Below are 19,713 nucleotides of genomic sequence, written 5' to 3' on the forward strand. Positions count from 1 at the left end.
GGTTTTCAATGGTAGAGTTTTCAAAGTGCATTTTCCAGAACAATTTACGAATTATGATCGGAGTTATATGGTATTCTGATAGCACTGTAGAGAGTTCAGACATCACCATAAGAGTTTTCTTGTCTATTCCGACTCTTAGTGCGCTGCAAGCACTTCACCAAATGTATCCAGTAGACCCGCTGATTCAGTTCATTCATGACTCCTTCCAGCAGCTCCAACGCCGTGGCAAGGACGTGATCTTTAGCTGGGCATCTGGTCACATTGGTATACGGGGTAACGACATGGCTGACAAAGTGGCCAAGGAAGCATGTTGGGATGGTGCTGTCCATCAATGTCCCATCCCGTTGCATGTCATTATCTCATTTTCTGACAGATGCATCATGCGTCAGTGGGAGACTGAATGGTTGTGGTGTCAGACAACAAACTGCGGTCGCTCAAATTGACCACAAAGGCTTGGCGGACTTTGTGTCAACCTCACTGCTGAAAGGAGGTTTTGCTTACCGGACTGAGCATCGGGCATAGCCCTATCTCACATGGCTTCCTCCTCCGGCGGAGGATCCACCATTCTGTGAAGTTTGTGATGTGCCACTTTCAGTTCAGCATATTGTGGCTGTATGTGTCCTATATACTGATATTAGGGCAGCCCTTGGTCTCGCTGGAGATGTGCCCACCATCCTCACAGAAAACACTTTTTAAAGAGTGGTGAAATTTTGTGAACTCTCGGGCCTCATCCCTAAACCGGTGGGGAAGGGTGGCAGGCTTCAGTACATTATAAACTGCTCCGCATGTGGGGGCACCTTTGTCCCCACTCGTGAGATTTCATGTTGACTTATCGTCAGAGTTCTGATGACCATGATGTCTAGTGCCCCCTCAACCCAAATAATAATAATAATAATAATAATAATAATAATAATCTTTCCAGCTGCAGTGAAGCTATCATAGGATTTTGTATAATAGGTTCTATTCTGAGTACCTTAACATCCAACAATTATGCAAATTTTAAGCATTCTGTCATTTTGAAATTGTACCTCCTACAAAGAGGTACATTCTGAGGTCTAAAGGCATTAGTCTATGCTGTGGGTTTGGTATTGTGCAGCATACAGATTTTACACATCATTGACTACTACTGAATATAAGGTCATGGCTGTAACTTTGGCTCCACTTAGTGTTGAATGATGCAGGTAGTTTTGCATCATGATTTAGAGTAAGATGATTCTTTTCTGTCCATTCTTGCACTACTGCCCCAATCTAACCTGTGACGACCTGCATATTTTTGTTATTAAAATTGGTTTATTAAGTGTAAATAGAGTGCAAGGTGGTTTGCAATGGGGAGAGATGGTAAAATTAACTGTTCCTATACTAAGAATTGAAATATAATTTTTCTCCGTAACTGCTGTGCATATAACCTGGACATATGGATGGATAAAAATAGCTTTTTGGTGTTAGTAGTGGTGTCTTTAGACAGCGAGCTGCAGCCTGTTCATTTTTGGTCTGTGCATCTCACGGCTTCTGTGTGTCTCCCGTATGCGCAATATGTGACGTACATATTTGTTTCATTGACCTTCTAGCACTTCCTTTTTAGTTGTTGAAATTTCTTCATGTTAACTGAGATGACTGTTAACTGTGGCCATAGAACGGCTCAGTTGATGTTTGTGGTGTGAAAAAAGTGGCTACCAGGTAATTTTGATTCATTGTTTGTTCACTGCCCGAGGTTTGCTTGATTGCTATGTTTGTTTTGTCACTTGATTGCTATTTTTATTTTGTCCACTTGTCATAGCAGTCTTCGGGAAGGTTCGTTTCATATGCCCCAAGTATCAGTTAAATGGACATTTTGTAACCTGCCTCATGGAAGTTCTGACAGTAACCAGCAAATTATTTTCATATGTATTGTGGACAATTGTGGAGATTGAGGTACATCCAAAACTTCTTGGAGATTTGATGATTTCCCCCTAAATAGAACATACAGAGTTCTAGTTGCAAAGTAGTTCTTAATCATTCACAAAGCTAGTCCAATATTCTGCAGGTTCTTTTATGTTCAAAAGGCAACAGTTCTGAGGTGCACTCTGCCGTCATGTTAAAACTATATGTCAACGTTGAGCTTTCATTAGCAGTAGTTGTTAAATTCAACTACCAAGCGTGGTACACATTCAATAACAGAGTAAATTCTTCCTTCACTTAATGTAAGGAAAAGCATTCTTGATGAACCAATATATCAGTATTTTGTGAAAATTTTTATCGTCTAGTACAGTTCTAAATTTTGTGCAAAGCCATATGGACCAGTAATCAAGCATGACTTTCAAAAGTACGAAAGGGTTTTCCAGAGCCCTCTACCTGTCATAAAATTGATGACACTCAAATTGTTTAATGAAGCAATGTATAAACCTCATATTCAAGCTACAGTGCCAATACAAAAATATTTAACAGCGGTATACGTAGATATTAAAGTTGTTTTGTAAGGTTTTGGCATGTGCTGCGGTTATCTTTCTTCATGTTAAATGGCTATCTTTTCGTGGTGTGTTCAGTTACCTCCATTGCTGTGGGCCCTTGGAACTTATTAACCACTATTCACAAATTGTCACCGTATACATAAAGAAGACACCACAATTAACAAGATGGTGGTCAGAACAAAGCTTGTTTCAATTTCAGTCAGTATGTGACAGGTTTTGAAGTCACCCATTTGCATCCTTCTGTATGTGGACATTACTATCAGAAACTGTTGTGAGGATTTTGATCCAGTTTCCACTAACAAATACACTACCAACAAGGAAGGTTTTCGTATGTAATTTGTAAAGATTTCAAACAGTGGAAAATCCAGGATGGAATGTAACAATTATGAGAACGAAAGTTGCTGCTCTCCACATAGCGGAGATGCTGAGTCACAGATAGGCACAACATCAAGACTCTCACAATTAACGCTTTTGGCCATTAAGGCCTTCATCAACAGTAGACATGCACGCACCAAAAAAGTTTTGTGTCACCTCGGTTCCAAGGGTTTCAGAACCTGTACAGAAAATTGGAATAGAGATAAACATAAACATCATTTCTGCCCTTTTTATTATGTTATACCACCATATAGCGAAACCTTCAGCGGTGGTAGTTCAGATTGCGGTACACACCAGTACCTCTAATACCCAGTAGCACGTCCTCTTGAATTGATGCACTTCTGTATTTGTCGTGACATACTATCCACAAGTTCATCAAGGCACTGTTAGTCAATGTTGTCCCACACCTCAACGGCGATTCGGCGTAGATCCCTCAGTGGTAGGTGGGCCACTTCGTCCATAAGGACCCCTTTACAATCTATCCCTGGCATGTTCTATAGGGTTCATGTCTGGAGAACATGGTGGCTACTCTAGTCGAGCAATGTCGGCATCCTGAAGGAAGTCATTCACAAGATGTGCATGATGGGGGTGTGAATTGTCGTCCATGAAGATGAATGCCAAGCCGATATGCTGCCGATATGGTTGCACTATCGGTCGGAGGATGGCATTCATTTATCATACAGCCGTCACGGCGCCTTCCATGACCACCAGCGGCATATGTCGGCCCCACATAATGCCACCCCAAAATAGCAGAGAACCTCGATCTTGCTGCGCTCGCTGGACAGTGTGTTTAAGGCATTCAGCCTGACTGGGTTGCCTCCAACCACGTCTCCGATGATTGTCTGGTTGAAGGCATACGCGACACTCATTGGTGAAGAAAACGTGATGCCAATCCTGAGCGGTCCATTCGGCATGTTGTTGGGTTCATCTGTACCGCACTGGATGGTGTCGTGGTTGGAAAGATGGAATTCGTCATGGACGTCAGGAGTGAAGTTGCGCATTATGCAGCCTATTGCGCATAGTTTGAGTCGTAACAAGAAGTCTTGTGGCTGCACAGAAAGCATTATTCAACACGATGGCATTGCTGTCAGGGTTCTCCGAGCCATAATACGTAGGTAGTGGTCAGCCACTGCAAGTAGTAGCCCTTGGGCAGCATGAGCGAGGCATGTCATCGACAGCTCCTGTTTCTCTGTATCTCCTCCATGTCCAAACAACATCGCTTTGGTTCACTCTGAGACGCCTGGACACTTCCCTCGTTGAGAGCCCTTCCTGGCACAAAGCAATAATGCGGACTGTCTAGGCATGGTTGAACTACAGAGCTGTGTACCTCCTTCCTGGTGGAATGACTGGAACTGATCAGCTGTGAGGCCCCCATCCGTCTAATAGGCGATGCTCATGCATGGTTCTCTACATCTTTGGGCTATCCACAGTCAACATGGAAGCTTTAATTGTGAGAGTCCTTTTGTTATGCCTATCTGCGAATCAGCATCTGCGCTGTATGGCGAGTAGCATCGTTCCTTCTGCGCTCGCTGGACAGTGTGTTTAAGGCATTCAGCCTGACTGGGTTGCCTCCAACCACGTCTCCGATGATTGTCTGGTTGAAGGCATACGCGACACTCATTGGTGAAGAAAACGTGATGCCAATCCTGAGCGGTCCATTCGGCATGTTGTTGGGTTCATCTGTACCGCACTGGATGGTGTCGTGGTTGGAAAGATGGAATTCGTCATGGACGTCAGGAGTGAAGTTGCGCATTATGCAGCCTATTGCGCATAGTTTGAGTCGTAACAAGAAGTCTTGTGGCTGCACAGAAAGCATTATTCAACACGATGGCATTGCTGTCAGGGTTCTCCGAGCCATAATACGTAGGTAGTGGTCAGCCACTGCAAGTAGTAGCCCTTGGGCAGCATGAGCGAGGCATGTCATCGACAGCTCCTGTTTCTCTGTATCTCCTCCATGTCCAAACAACATCGCTTTGGTTCACTCTGAGACGCCTGGACACTTCCCTCGTTGAGAGCCCTTCCTGGCACAAAGCAATAATGCGGACTGTCTAGGCATGGTTGAACTACAGAGCTGTGTACCTCCTTCCTGGTGGAATGACTGGAACTGATCAGCTGTCAGGCCCCCATCCGTCTAATAGGCGATGCTCATGCATGGTTCTCTACATCTTTGGGCTATCCACAGTCAACATGGAAGCTTTAATTGTGAGAGTCCTTTTGTTATGCCTATCTGCGAATCAGCATCTGCGCTGTATGGCGAGTAGCATCGTTCCTTCTCATTATTGTTACATTTGTAAATATTTTGTACACATGATGACTTAAAGTTTTGTTGTAAAGATCATTCCATCGCCATGTAGCGAACTGCCACCATACCTCGAGAGAGCAGAAGAGACCCAAGAGTGCAGCAGGCATGATTGAATTCACATCTGGTTTGGTGGTGTAGCAGTAGACAGGGTGTATACGACCCAGGAGATCCGGGAAAAACCTGGGAGTTTTTTCATATGGGAGAAAACTGGGAAAAACCCGGTAATTTTTTAATATTCCGGGAATTTTTTGTTTAGTTTTCTATTAAATTTTTGTAATTTTGACCGGTAAGAATAAATACTCTAACAAAGGATATTACTGTATCCCGCTACTGCAGAATAATACTGCAACAATAAAACGTGAACGAGGAAAAAAACGAAAATAAAACATAAATTGCAAAGGAAATGTGCCATATACAACAACAAAACACAGTGCTCATACAAGCGTTTGCCAACAGCAAAATGTGTCAAAGGCTTTAGGAAGACTATGCAATGCTTCATAACAACAAATTGCCTTTGATGAGCGTGACATCACAACTACTTGCCTTAGATTTGTTTTAGCAGTTACAAGCGGGTTCATGCGCATGCGCAGTTCAGTGGCGTATGAGTAGAACCTTCTCCCATTTCTGGCTACAGAAATGTGGCTGCTGCTGTGTAAGCAGTCGCAGCAAGCAGCTAGGTGCCACCTGGAAAAATTTTACTGCCGCGCCCAAGCTAGATTCACGCATGCGCAGCAGGCTCGGATCTATGAGGAAGGGGGCACCAAATTCATATTCCTCAGGAGTAAAAATGTAGTTTCACAAAGTGTCTTGTAACCAGTGCACGTTGGTTTATTGATTACTCTTTGAACACACTCTATAAGTTGATTTCTGAATGAATCATAAGCTTCGTGGGGTAGCTGTGTGGTCTAGGGCGACTAGTTACGGTTCGCACGGCTCCCCCCGGCGGAGGGTCGAATCCTCCCTCGGGCATGGTTGTATGTGTTGTTCTTATCGTAAGTTAGATTAAGTAGTGTGTAAGCCTAGGGACCGGAAACATCAGCAGTTTGGTCCCATGGTAAAAAAAAATCATAAGTTGATTTTTGAATGTGTGTATAGTGTATAAGATGTGTGTGTTGGGGGAATCCTCGTCCCATTTAGAAATAAACTTTCCTGCAGTCAAAAGGGGACCGGGCTATACAAGCTGAGTGGAGTAAAGCCGAACGAGTACACACTGTCTGATTATGTGGTTGACTGGGTTTGCGAATGATAAGCGTTGTTATAATTACTAGGGAAATCCATAGATTCAGACTACCGGAGTGGAAATAAATGACTAGCAGGAATAACAGGTAAGAAATATTACGTATTATCTTCTCGGTGTATCCAGGAAAATGAAATTTTGTCAGAGAATTTTTGGCCAGATCGCTACACTAGTAAGGGCCAGTTGTACAGTCCCCGTCTAGCAGCTGCTTAAGTTCTGTTCTGGAAGTAGCGCGGAAAATGGTTTGTAGGAACATAACAACGCCTAATCGGAGAATATCCAGGGATAACTAAATCGGTGATTGCAGCAGGGTTAGTGAAGTTAACTGGCGAATAAGTTTTGACAAAGGCAGGAATAGTTCCACAATTAGTCATGACAAGATTGTTTGTTAGAAGGAGGAAGGAGAAGAAACAGGGACATCACACAAATTAGGGAAGTATATGACGATTCCAAATTTATATTAAAATCTCATACTACTACTTTTCGATCTATCATGCTCGAGAAACTGGAGCGTATGAATGAAATGTGAAACTATTTTCTAACATAAAGCTTTTTGCTTTTAGTAGGCCTAATAGGCATTTTATGTTGATTTTCGTGAATTATATTCTGATGTGTTATAAAAATGACCATTTGTGCCAAAACAGTCTCGTTTATTTGGTGTGTGTTACAATTTCTGCAGTGTTAGAAAGAACTGTTTTGTTTTATTTAGCAGACAGTGACAAAATAGACATAATCAGACCGAGAAATCACACCAGTCTTGGGTACTGTTTGTATTAACAGCTTGTGCAGTATTAAACAACAATATTTCGATTTTTCATGTAGCAAAGCGTTTGACGAACTTCGATGAGATAATAGATTCTGTCGCAGAAAGGAAAGCACGCTGTGTAAAGCTGTAGCGAGATTAGAGAGAAAACAATGCTAGCAGCTAAGGATTGAAGAAGTGTGTACTGTATCGCTTGTTTCTTGTCTTTACTGGTTTTATGTATCCTATATTTAATTTTATGTCACCCAAAACAGCAAGTTATTAGCTAACAGGCAATAAAGAGTGCAAAATTTTCTGAAGAGTTCTTGTTCTCCCGATTACAAATAATCCCATCCAGTATTAATTGCGAGGGTTTATATATAAAAAAAGGAAGGGCAGGATGTCAAACCGGGCGACTGGGAGCAGGAGAGGAACCACAGGACATTTTAATTTCCTCTGTCCTGAATATGGTTTGATGCCATCCAGTACGAAATATACACGTTTCAATCCCACAGAGCGAAATACAGTGACGTGCGATAGAAGAATGGTGTGTGAAGAGGGGTGGCACTGCACTTTGTCACACTTAAGAACAAATAATGTCTTACATTTCCTGGAACATATATGTTTCATGTATCAGACTCTTCAGAAAGATGTGCGCAACAAAATTAACATAGTTTTGAAAATTCGATTTTTAAAATTTTTGATGTATCTAAAACGCTCGAGGGAGGGGGGAGGGGCGGGATTTCCACTTTTCTGACAGCTATGCATTAATCACCTTGTAGAACAATGAAGTTATTTTTGTCGGTTTGCTAAAGAAATTTGGATTTTATTAATCTTTTATACTGAGGCAGTCAAATCAACTGCTCTGCATTTCAAGTGCACGTTTTCATGTTCTAGCACATACGGCATTATGCCATAATAAAGAATCAAAAATGAGTTAATACAGTACTGGTACTCCAAGAAAATTTACATCCCGAAACCCACTCTGGAAAGCTTAATGTCAGGTCGAGGCCTACTTCATTGGGAATCTGGACATATGAATGTGCTCTTTAAGTATGCTCTTTAAATGTGCCATTTTAGTATGGTTCATGAAATTCCAATGCTCTCGGAGTATCCTGTGATGTCTTTTTTTCTTTTGTAAGATATTTTAATGTTTTACACGTACGAACATATGGGCTTCCTGCGTCATAGCAGCTGCCAAAGTGCGGTGGCGCCTGTTATCTGGCACTCTCTGACGACTACTGAAATGAACCTATTTCTGACAGGTCGCGGGAAAATATTGTGAATGGTGGTTTGAAAAGCGTTACTTTCAAAGTAAATTTCCTTTTATGCAAGTTGAACCATGTACGATGAATTTCTTAAATCACAGAGTGTTCGATGAAGAGCCATTTAGAAGTATTTCGAGCCCAGATCAGACGTTCATGTCGTCATTATGAGCAAATTGATGTAGTACTACGGGAAGCTCTCTCCTCTGCGGTAGCTAATTTATTTGTGGAAAACTTTGAGGACAAGTCACTGGAGTCGGCTAAAAATTTTACTGGCACATATGTGTGATATATCTTAAAGTGTAACACGCGCAAGAAAATCAATATTTTATGTGAAAGCTTAGCTTCTCTTGCAGCTTATTAACCTTAGAGACCAATATATGTGCAAGCTTTACTTTTCTTGTAACAACACTATGTATATTAATTTAAAACATTAGCTTTTCCTGTTTGTGTATCCGCACTACGTAAGTGATGTTGCTGTTAGCTGACTACATCACGTGTCCTGTGGTCTGAATATCTGCTCTCATCCGCTGGTGGGATCACGTGACATGAGCTATGACTGGCTTACAAAAGCGCATCGCAATCTCAATTACAATGGTTCAGAAAGTAACATGCGGTATTTGGTGGAATTTGAATTTATACTTTCGTAATACGAAAATATGCAGCGTACATGTTGCTGCACATAAAATATCTTTCCAAAAGGAGTTTTCTTCCCTGAGATTCGTTTTCTAAAGTGCCGGGAAATTCCACGTCCTTGTTTAAAAACATAACCATTCAAAGGATCGATAAGTTTTACAGTTCCGAGGGAAAATATACTGTCACTTAATAACATGGAAAAAATGTGTTTTCATCCCGGAGAAAGAGTATTTTTAACCAGGAAATCTGGGAATTTTTTTTCCTTGTCCGCGTATACACCCTGAGTAGAGCATTAGCTGGAAATTGAAATGTTGGCAGAATCACTTTCTTTTACTCTGCACTTTAAGCTGGCATTTCTGTCTTAATGATGTGGAACTTTGCCAGAAACGAAACTTGCCTTGGATTCCACGTTACATTGTGCCTACCTTTTTCACTGGTTGGGTAACGGGTCAGAGGCATGAGTTGCCTAAGGGACATCCAATTGATTGCAATTTGTTTGAGAACAGCTACATGGAGAAAAAACATTAAAAAATAAATAAAACATAAATAAAAACTTTCCTGTAAATCTACTTCAGTTTAGAATGCATCTTTGCTCCATTTATACAGGATGTTTGTAAATGAAAGGTGTGATTTTAAAATTTAGCAATAAATTGATTTACTTCTTTATGTGGGAAAACCATGCAGAATGTGCATTGATAACTGCACAAGTTTTTGGTGTGTTAATCACAATCTTGCAATATGTACACCCTTGGTCAGACAACTCGTATACATGGTAAACTATTTCTTCCTAGATGGCCTGCAGTGCGTCCTTCATCTGATAACACACTTCAGGGACACAGGTGTTGGCCGTACATAAACTCTGTCTTTCACAAACCTCTACAGAAAGAAAATGCAGGGTGTTAAATCCAGTGAACGGGGCGGCCAGGAAGAAGGTTGTTGTCTGCCATTGCAGCATGTCCAATCCAGCTTTGATGAAGAACATGATAAAGATGCTCTCGTACATTCCTGTGAAAATGGGGCAGAACACTGTCAAGTTGCCAATGTAATCATCATCACTGATGTTCAGCTGGGGTTATAACAAGGTCACCAACATGTGTGGCAGTGAGTTACTCATCACTGTTCGTTGTTTGAAGAAGAGTCTTGTGCAAAATGCCCCAAAAAAAAGTTCACTTTTTGGAAAGTCACACTGATGCTCTATCATTGTATGTGGTTTCTCACTGTGCCAGGTATGGACATTGTGTGTGTGTTCATCTTTCCATTTGTATCTTTCCACTTACATGGAAAGTTGATCTGCAGAAGATGAGTCTTTTTATAAAAACAGTGTCCTCCATATTTAACTGCAATTCTTAACGAAACTCACACCTTGTCACGTTGTCTGCTGGCATAAGGGCCTGCACTAATCCCCCTTTGTACAGTTTAAAAACATAGCTGCTTACGCAACACCTTCCTCACTACAATCTTTGGCATTGAAAAATATCTGCTTGATTTACTATGTAACTTTCAAGGACTTCAATGAAATGCCTTGCACACTCTTTCGACATTAGCATCAGACACACAAAGTCGACCAGAACCTTCAGGCTTCCACGAACTGTCGGTACCACCTATCTAAGTTATTTGTGTGTGGTGGATCTTTCCTAAACCCTGAATGAAATTCACACGGCACTGTAGCCACAAATCTGAACACCAATGAAGTAGCACAGTCCAAGACCCTACAAAACACTCTTAATATCTACATGTACTTCTGTTAAATGTTTTTGTACTGCCATTGTAGCCTGAAGATGAGATTTACACCTCAAAACATGTTGCTTTGTTAAATAATTTGAGTGTCTACAAATTTTGTGACTAGTAGCAGTGTCTGTAAAACATTTTTGAAAGTTTGTTTTACTCAAATGATTTCATTCTTGGGGACCCATGAAGACGTATTCTTTGACGTGAATATTTGTGAATTATTACCCATGAATATTTGTGAATTATTACCCCCTACTTCATGTACAGTCTTTTCAATAGTGGTTTACGTATCTGTTGCAGCATTTGTTCCAGAACAGAATGTGAACATATTGCTGCTGGATAGCCACTAAGCATTTAAACAAACCACATTACTTCAAAATTTTCTGTTTGAGTTTGTTTTATGTTACTTTGTGTGTTTGGCTTTTTTTAAATTGTAAATATGGAATCTGTTTTACCAAGAGACAGAAGTCTTTGTTTTTGGATTTATCATACAAATTATTGGCTCATTCTGTGGCCTACTGGGTCCTACTTACCTTTTCTTGTTGTTGACTGAATCCTTACTTAACCTTCAGCTTCACATACAGTCATTTCATGTTAGAACATTGTACACAAAAGTATTTTAAACATTAGTAATGCTAAAATAGTGTAATTCTTAACTTTAGTGATATTACAGTATTTCATTTTTGGTGTGAGATACAATAAATGTGTGTGTTAAATATGCACCAAATAAGAAACCCACTTCCAGAAATTCGTAAACATATGAGAGCAAATTCTCTTTGTAGTCTTTGCCTAGGAATCTCCTACTTTTTTGCCATCTGGAAAACAGAGTTTTTGGGAAAATTGTGACACACACACTTGCGCACACCTTGCACCATGAGTCAACCAACTGAAATAGTTTTTCACACATTTCCATTACCAGGAATAAACTAATTGGACTACTGAAATTTTAACGCATATGAAGCCCAAAAAAGCATAAATCCCAGTATTGAGAGACCCTATTATATCTGTTGTTACTGTCCTAGGAGGAGGTGTCTTCCAGTATTGTGTGAATGTATAAGATGGCTTATGGAATAAACATTTCTTAATGAGGGTGCCACAATACAAGACAAAAATACCACAGTTCGCATTGTTAGGTTTACAGGCATAGATTGAAAAAACTGCTAATAAACTTGAACAGCTCCTCTAACTGACAGTCATGTGACTTGACCATTACTTAGTACTATAGATGGGGAAGAGAATTTGCTGGTAATTAACTCTTATTTAGTTTCTTAATGGAACAATTGCAGCAGTGCATTCTAAATGGTACAGAGTTCCTCTGGAAACAATTCACAAGCCGTGTTTGTCCATTCACTTTGTCATGAAATGAAAAATATCTTCTCCAAAAACTTTTTACATTTTCAAATATGATAGCATGCTTCACATTCAACATGTGATATATTCTGCTCCATCACTATATCACACTGGCTTCCAACCCCCGACTACATGGATCATATCAGTGTTAAAGACCATGGCACAAAACCTACCTCAGCCGCCCACTTGATGCATGTCACCCCACCCCTGTTAATGGCATAACTTATCCCATCAGGAGGAGAATTACATGTGGAAGCAGGCATGCCATAAACCAACTCTGCTGAAACTGTTGCATGGCTTTTTATGTGAGCTGCTACTAACTGATGATTCATCTGTTGAAAGGGCCGCAGCTAAGCTGGTAAAGGCTTTTCATTCCAGTTGAGCTCCAGCTATCCTAGCTTTCAGAACTGTCAGTTTTCCCCTTCTACTCAGAGAGGAAAAAACTTAACAGCTCTGAAAGCTAGGAGTAGTTCTCCCTCTTGTAAACGTGGATATAAGCGGTACTGGAATTTTTCTAGCTGTAGGCAAGTGGTAGCCAGCTGTTCTACCTCATTGTAAGATTTTCACTATTTTTCTTGTTTTTATATGTATTTCTCCGTACATTTTCCATTATCACATCAATGGTATGTTTAATATTTTCAAAATGGATGTCTTACACTGAAGTAAAAAATTGTGGATATTTTTTGAAACTCATTTTACATTTTAAAGACCGTTTGCTCATTTTAATTATATAGCCTTGAACTATATACGAAATGTGATTCAGACAATAACATTTTAATAAGTGTGTGAAGTACCTCTCATGTTTTTTCATACAGTATGGCAGAGATCCTCTTTAGAATTTTCAGTTATTACCATGTGTCCATTTCCCTAAGGTGCGTTACAGGTGCAAAGTGCTCCATATGCTGCCTCCAAAGCCAACCAGTGCACTTCATCACTGGCAAAACATGCTTCATTATGGCGAGTACCACCTGTGAAACTAATCGTGTCATCAGCATGCCTGACCAATTCAGTCACTTTCCTGAAATGTTTTGCATATTTTTACACCTACTTCCTGCTCTGGTTGTACTTGTCTGATAGATTTCTATCTCTGTTTTGACACTTAGCAACAAATCCAGGCATCCACTTTCCACAAGGTGAATTGTAAACAATGCAGAGGTTTAAAGCATATTTTTTTTAAAAAAAGCTTTCCAGAATAATGATTTTACAAAATTGTGCGGAGAAATTATTGTTTAATTATATCTGTCTACTTTAGCTCTTCTTTATTTGTATTTAGTTAGAAAGTGTGGTGCGGAGAGTGAAAGAACTATAATTACAAAATGAATTATTAGTGTCACATTGCAGAGAAATCCAACATTAAAGATTACGATTTCATGTTGCAAGTGTTACATTAGCAGATGGAGATGGAGCTAGAGAAAAGAGAGTAAGAAGTTTGATTTTCACCCTGATGTAGTATGCTGTAATTTTTATAATTTAAAATAATGTGTATTAGGTGAAAGCATTACATGTAAATTTTACTCTTCTTCATTGTTATGCTATCTACCTTGGAACCTTAGTCTAGTTTCATTTTGTAATGTTATAAGTAGTTTTGTTTGTTTGAATGTTATCAAGACCATTAATAAGAAAAACACACACACACACACACCTAATTATATAAAGGTTTTTCTTTTTTTCTTTTTTTTTTTTTTTTCTTTTTTTTTTTTTTTTTTTTTTTTTTTTTTTTTTTTTTTTTTTTTTTTCCAGCCTGTTGGTACACTCTATTTATGAATATTACAGTGGTTCAAAGAATTTGAGGCAGTATTGTGGAAGTAATTTTCAGTAATTGTAGAAAGAACCTCAACATGTCACTCTCAATCATAATTATATGTTAAGTGAAGATTTTCTTTTTTCTCTGAAATTTGTCTTACTAGGAAGTTGGTTAGTGACTGAAAGTGCTCTTGTCTTTCTGGAAGTAATACATTGAATCCTACATTTAAACCGAAATATATTATTTTAGGTTGGGACCAGATCCAGACAATTGATTCTTTACTACGAAAAGGTGGCTACAAGGGTTCTGTGACTCCAGATATTAGAAGAAATATAAAACTCACACGTTACCAGAGCGAAAAGATATCTGTGAGCTATCAAGACTATCTCAACCATTGGCGCAATCGGCGGTGCTAGCAGATACTGTGGGGCCCTCCTGGCCCCAGCAGTGGTGCAGTGATGTGGACTGCTCCACCGCAGACTCTGAATCTACATCACTCACAGCAAACTGCCCCTTTGGTGTTGCCTCCTGCACCAATTTTGCATCCACAGTTTGCTGCCCCTCCACCACAGCCCTTTGTTCTCAGTAATCATCAGCAGCAGTTGTCGACAACTTCTGTGGTGCACTGGTGGGACCAACCTGGGCCATCAGCCCTTTATCATGATGCTCAGTCCACATCCAGCAGCTACAACCACAACCACCACCAAGTGAGAAAACGCAAGTGACGATAGCTGTTGTTAATTGTAAAGAAGCTGTGTTGTTAGTTCACAGTTCCGCCTTGTGCCTACAACCAGCCTTGCATTGAGAGCTTTTACCTGTGATGTTACTGGGTTTTTGAATTAGGTCTAAAACTGAAATGGCAGCTTTCACCGATAAATGCAAGTTGGATGATAATATTTGTTGCAGTGCGTGCAAAATCGTGTTACTGGAAGTTATCAGTGTCATAATTTTCCCCTCATGATCTCAGCAAGTGGACATAGTAGATCTGTAATACTACTGAGAAACATTTGGTGACAAACTTAGTAATGTGAAAGTGACTTACGTCAGTACAGTGTTATTGTGTTTTTACAGATATATCTATATGTATATGTATACAGGTATACAAATATATACAAAGCTGTATAAAGCGGCCTTAGAAACAGATGAATGTTAAATTTGCCTATGGTACTTCAAGGTATGTTGAAAATGTGCTAAATCATGTGATATGAGCAAACGTGTCCATTTGAGTGAATTAGCATTATTTGAAATACCCGTACTCACTGCCATTTATTCGTCTGCAAATGGTGAATGTTAAAAATGAGTGTATGAAAAAAAAATATGAAAACATGGTGGCAGATTGTTCCTTGTGATCTCCTCATAGTGATCGCTTTTGTCAGAAATTTCATTTGTGTACGACTGTCCATTTTTATAGAAGTGGTACTATTTCAGATATCTTGCTGAATATTGGAACTTCATTAGCAAAGAAAATGTTGCTAGGTAACTCAAAATAACTTATTTTCAAGAAAAAAAATTGAAATGTAAAGATCAGCTTACACCATGTTATATGCTCAGGAATAAGTACTGTTTACATGAGAAAATGAGGAAAATGTAGTTTATGGAACTATGTGTAATGTTTTCCATATCTAAATGTCAAACATTTGTAAAATTTTTGTTAGTGTTGATATTTTTGTGACTTTTTTGCCAGATAATTTAAGAGGAATGAGCCTGTTTTTAGCTATACTATATGAGAAACTTAGTGGAAGAATGATTACTGTTTACAAAGGACTTTTCATTCTGATGAATTACATTGTGCTTGTGGATAGACTATTCTTTTCAGGTGTTACTTACTTGTTAATCAGGAATTTGTCTTCTTTCAGGCCATTACTTTGTAATGGGGAGTATGAGAGATGAAACTAATACAACATTTTTTCTTCATTATGGAAAATAATTTTTTTATGTAGTTTCAGGGTTTATTTAAGTGATGATGAGCTTCAGACTTTTGGAAGCATCTTCTTGTAATCAGTACTGCAGTACCAAACAAATTAAGAATAGTTAATATATAGGTATATATCAGCCGTTCAACAGTTGTGTTATGTTCTGTAATAAATTTACTGACTCGCCAACTATTTCATTGTTTCTGCTTTAAAATGACAATTCTATTAAAAGTAGTTGTAGTGTATCAGTATGCCTACTCTTAATATAGTTATAGTTTTATATTATCCCTGTTCTCAGAGATCTTACCATCACTAGTAAAAACTTGGTATAGATAAATACATTCAATTTGCATTTTACATAAAATAGGGGCTTGTTCACTTTCATTCAGTAATGGTTTTCTTCTTTTTTGCAGTGTATACATGTATATGCCACTATGTGTGTGTTGTTCGTTATTACCTATAAGATGTAAATGGAAATAGTAAAATCAAGTGATAATATACTGACATTTATGAGATGCTTACTGTAACTAAACTAACATTATTTTCCATGATTTTTTGTGCATACCTTATTGTGGTACTGCAGTATTCAAGTAAAGATCTCGAAAGAGGTGTGTTTTATATGCGTAATTATTTTTGTTGAATTAATCTAAAGCACTTCTACAGAGTCACACTTAATTGGAAACATCTGTTATACTGTGATCCTCACGATTTGTGTGAACACTAATGCAAGAAGCAACAAAACAAACTTAAAAGTGTGAGAATTTGTGGAATGTGCATGTGTTGCTCTTTTTTAAATATTTTAGTGTGTGTATTGAAGAAACATTGCTCTGACCATCGGAAAGGTAATATGAGAAAATACCGTAGAAATGCTGAGGAAGACCACTAGTAAGAAATGTTGCCAGACATGCTTGTTTTGCAGTTTGTCAGTTTTGGACTTAAGCTTGTGGTTAATGAATGATAAATATTGTCATATGCTAGGTGCTGTTTTCACTTAAATTGTTCTGGCCTACAGTGGATTCCAGGAACTGTGTGTCACCTGAATAATTGTTTGAAACAATATGTAATCACAGGACTAGGATGAATGCCCTGTAAGTTAGAGTGAATGTGGAAGCATAAATATGTTAAACTGTGTTGTTAGAGTCTGTTTTCAATAGGTTGTTGAACATTGGTTTTCTTAAAATTTTTGTAAGCTGTTCTTAGGTGGAGCTGTCATGTTAGACATTTTCCAGTAATGTAGCTCTGCATTAATAGAATTTGTTTATATTGGTGTGTTTTGATAGAATGCCATGTTTTTCCTTATGGTACGTGTGTGTATTATTGTTTTTTAAGGGAAGAAACTTAAAAACAGTGCTTCAGTTGTTACAGAAATAAACTGTATTTAAAGATACATGTGCATTAAATGTTTCAAAATTAGTTCAATTTGCAGTAGACGTCACATTTTACATGTTTCATATTTCTGAACTGTGTGTAATACATGTTGAGTATTACATATTCTGAATCTAAATAAAACTGTTTTGAGTGTAAACAAAGCAACAAATGTGAAATTTTAACATTAATTAAAATAGCCCATAATGGTTTGCTGTTTGCAACAAAAGCATTGATATTTATTTTAACAGCAAACTGTTTATGTTCTTCAAGCATTGCCTCAAATAGGTATTAGTGTTTGTATTGTGAAACTGAGATGAAAGTAATCAGTCTGAAATTAGAATGTTTTGTACTGTTACAAAGCACATTTAATGCTACCAACACTATTTTGGAAATAAAAGATGATAGTAGTATTGATGTATGCATATTAATTGTACTGTCACTACTGTTTGTGTATGTTTCTGAGGACTGCAAGATTACAGCAACACACACACACACACACACACACACACACACACACACACACACACACACACACACACACACACCAGAAACTGCTGATGACAACAGTGTTGGAGAAAATTTGTTTGCTTTTAGTATGGTAAATGTTTTATATTCTTGTTAGAGGATTGTATATTCATAATTGTAGGTATTCATACCATTTTTGTTCTATGAGTAAATTACACAAGTGGTCATGCAGTTATTACTTTCCTAAAACCACACAGTTAGCATACATTGGAACTCAATTCCATCATAATTGCTACAAATTTCCCTGTAACATTATTATTTGTCATAGGCTGCCTCAACACAGATAAAATATTTTCTAAGTATACAGAATATGAATCCCGTAAGTGATTAATCTTCCTGGTGTAAATGAGGAAAAAAACATTAATTTACTCTTTTTTTCTTAGACTAGACACACGAGTTTCCTACAGGAATGCAAATATTACTGCATTTTCATAACCTGATTATCTGTTATATTTTCACAAAATCTGATGTTATGTCCCCATCTATATTTTTTTTAATCTAACAAACAATATTGTGTTACCAAAAAACGCATGTGAGTATAAATTCGATTTTATTAGTGTAAAGGAAAAGATAGAAAAGTTAGAAAAAGTAACCCACACTGCCAGATAATACTCTCAATTATACTTTTTGTTGAGTTGTTAGAGGAGAGTCACAAAGGTGTAATTATCACCTCAAAGAAAAAATTAGGTTAAGGAATTAATATGTTATTTGACTGCAGTCCTGCTGCTCTTTAAAGGAGCCACAACGAAACAGTGCAACCAGTTGATAATGAATTATTTTTGATAAAGTGGAAATGTTGCAAGTGTGTAATGCCAGTCTAGGCAGCAGGACTGCAGACATGTTCGTACAATCAAACAACATATAATTCCATAACTTCATTTTTTGAGGCTGAAATTAAAACTTTGACTACCCCTTGTTCAACTCGTACTCCGAGTAACTCATATTCCAACTATGCCACTATTGAAATGTTCTCTAAAGGGGGATGAAGTTTGGTCAACACATCCACCTACCACCTTATATATTTACTGTAGTGTGTGGTTCAGTGTTAAGGCTTAGAGCAAGCTTTGATTACTTTCTGTGGGAAAGAGGAGAAGGAACTATTCACAAGCAAGCCAATATGGAGAAATGCAAATGATACAAAAATTAAGACCAAACTGGAGACTTATGACTATTAAGTGGAGAACAATTTGCTTGGCAACACCTTTCAATACAAATAATTATCAGATTAGTTTCTCACTGACTGCATAGGTTTCAGATATTCATCGAATTATTTCAAACATGTGTTGGAAGTGCAGCACTAGTAACTTTGGAAATGAAATTGAGAATGGATTTACATTGATAGGAATGGCAAGTTAATCTGTACCGTTTGGACTGAAGAATTGGCCACTTACAGGCCTCAGAATCTTGTTCATACAGGTTTGAGTATATGGTGTGAGAGGACTCACTATTCTCCCTTTATTTCCACTCAAAAGGTAAAACAGAAAACAAGGTTTTTGATAAATAAATCACCTCTCTTCTAATAAATGGGAAGGTACACAATGCATTCTGCTCGCTACATCATCTCAGAATTACCTGCCTGCCTTGAACAAGGGGCATATAAATACAGTTCACAACTGGGAGCAGATTATACTGGTTAGGTTGTCTTGACTAGCGACATGATAAACCGGAAGCCACTGTAGTCAGAGCCAGTGTAAGCTGATTCCTGACAGCTGGAAGCACTGCTGCCAGCTTTCAGCTCTAAAGTGCAAACAGCTGCAGGTGGAAATAGTAGCCTTCTATACAGCTCTGGAAACATTGAGGCATTGCTGTAGATATGTTTACAGAAACACAGTGAGTTATTCATTGAGGGAGGCACACAAATCTGCTGTGTCCAGCGCTCTGCAGCTGTCTGAGATAATCTTATCCCAACTGAGCTATAGGAGTGTTAAAAGTGACAGAGAACTTAATGCACACTCGCTATAAAATTCTTCTCATTTTACCAACCAAGCATAAATGTAGCACAACAACATACTGTACATGTAAATTCAGAACCATGGAAAACAAAAATAAAATATTACTGCATAAGAAATGGGAGAGGCATA

At 38.4% G+C, this 19,713-nt stretch overlaps 1 protein-coding gene across 1 annotated transcript in view; it reads left to right on the forward strand.

Moving 5' to 3' along the window:
* The window catches only part of LOC126161501 (AMME syndrome candidate gene 1 protein homolog), a 60,262-nt gene extending 42,741 nt beyond the window's left edge, over positions 1 to 17,521 (forward strand). The window contains exon 4 of the mRNA XM_049917399.1: positions 14,076 to 17,521. Coding sequence (XP_049773356.1) covers positions 14,076 to 14,242 — 167 coding nt within the window. The 3' untranslated portion in view covers positions 14,243 to 17,521. The remainder of the gene's footprint in view (positions 1 to 14,075) is intronic.
* The last annotated feature ends 2,192 nt before the right edge of the window (positions 17,522 to 19,713 follow it).

This window comes from Schistocerca cancellata, chromosome 2, assembly GCF_023864275.1.
Source record: "Schistocerca cancellata isolate TAMUIC-IGC-003103 chromosome 2, iqSchCanc2.1, whole genome shotgun sequence".
NCBI classification, from domain to species: domain Eukaryota; kingdom Metazoa; phylum Arthropoda; class Insecta; order Orthoptera; family Acrididae; genus Schistocerca; species Schistocerca cancellata.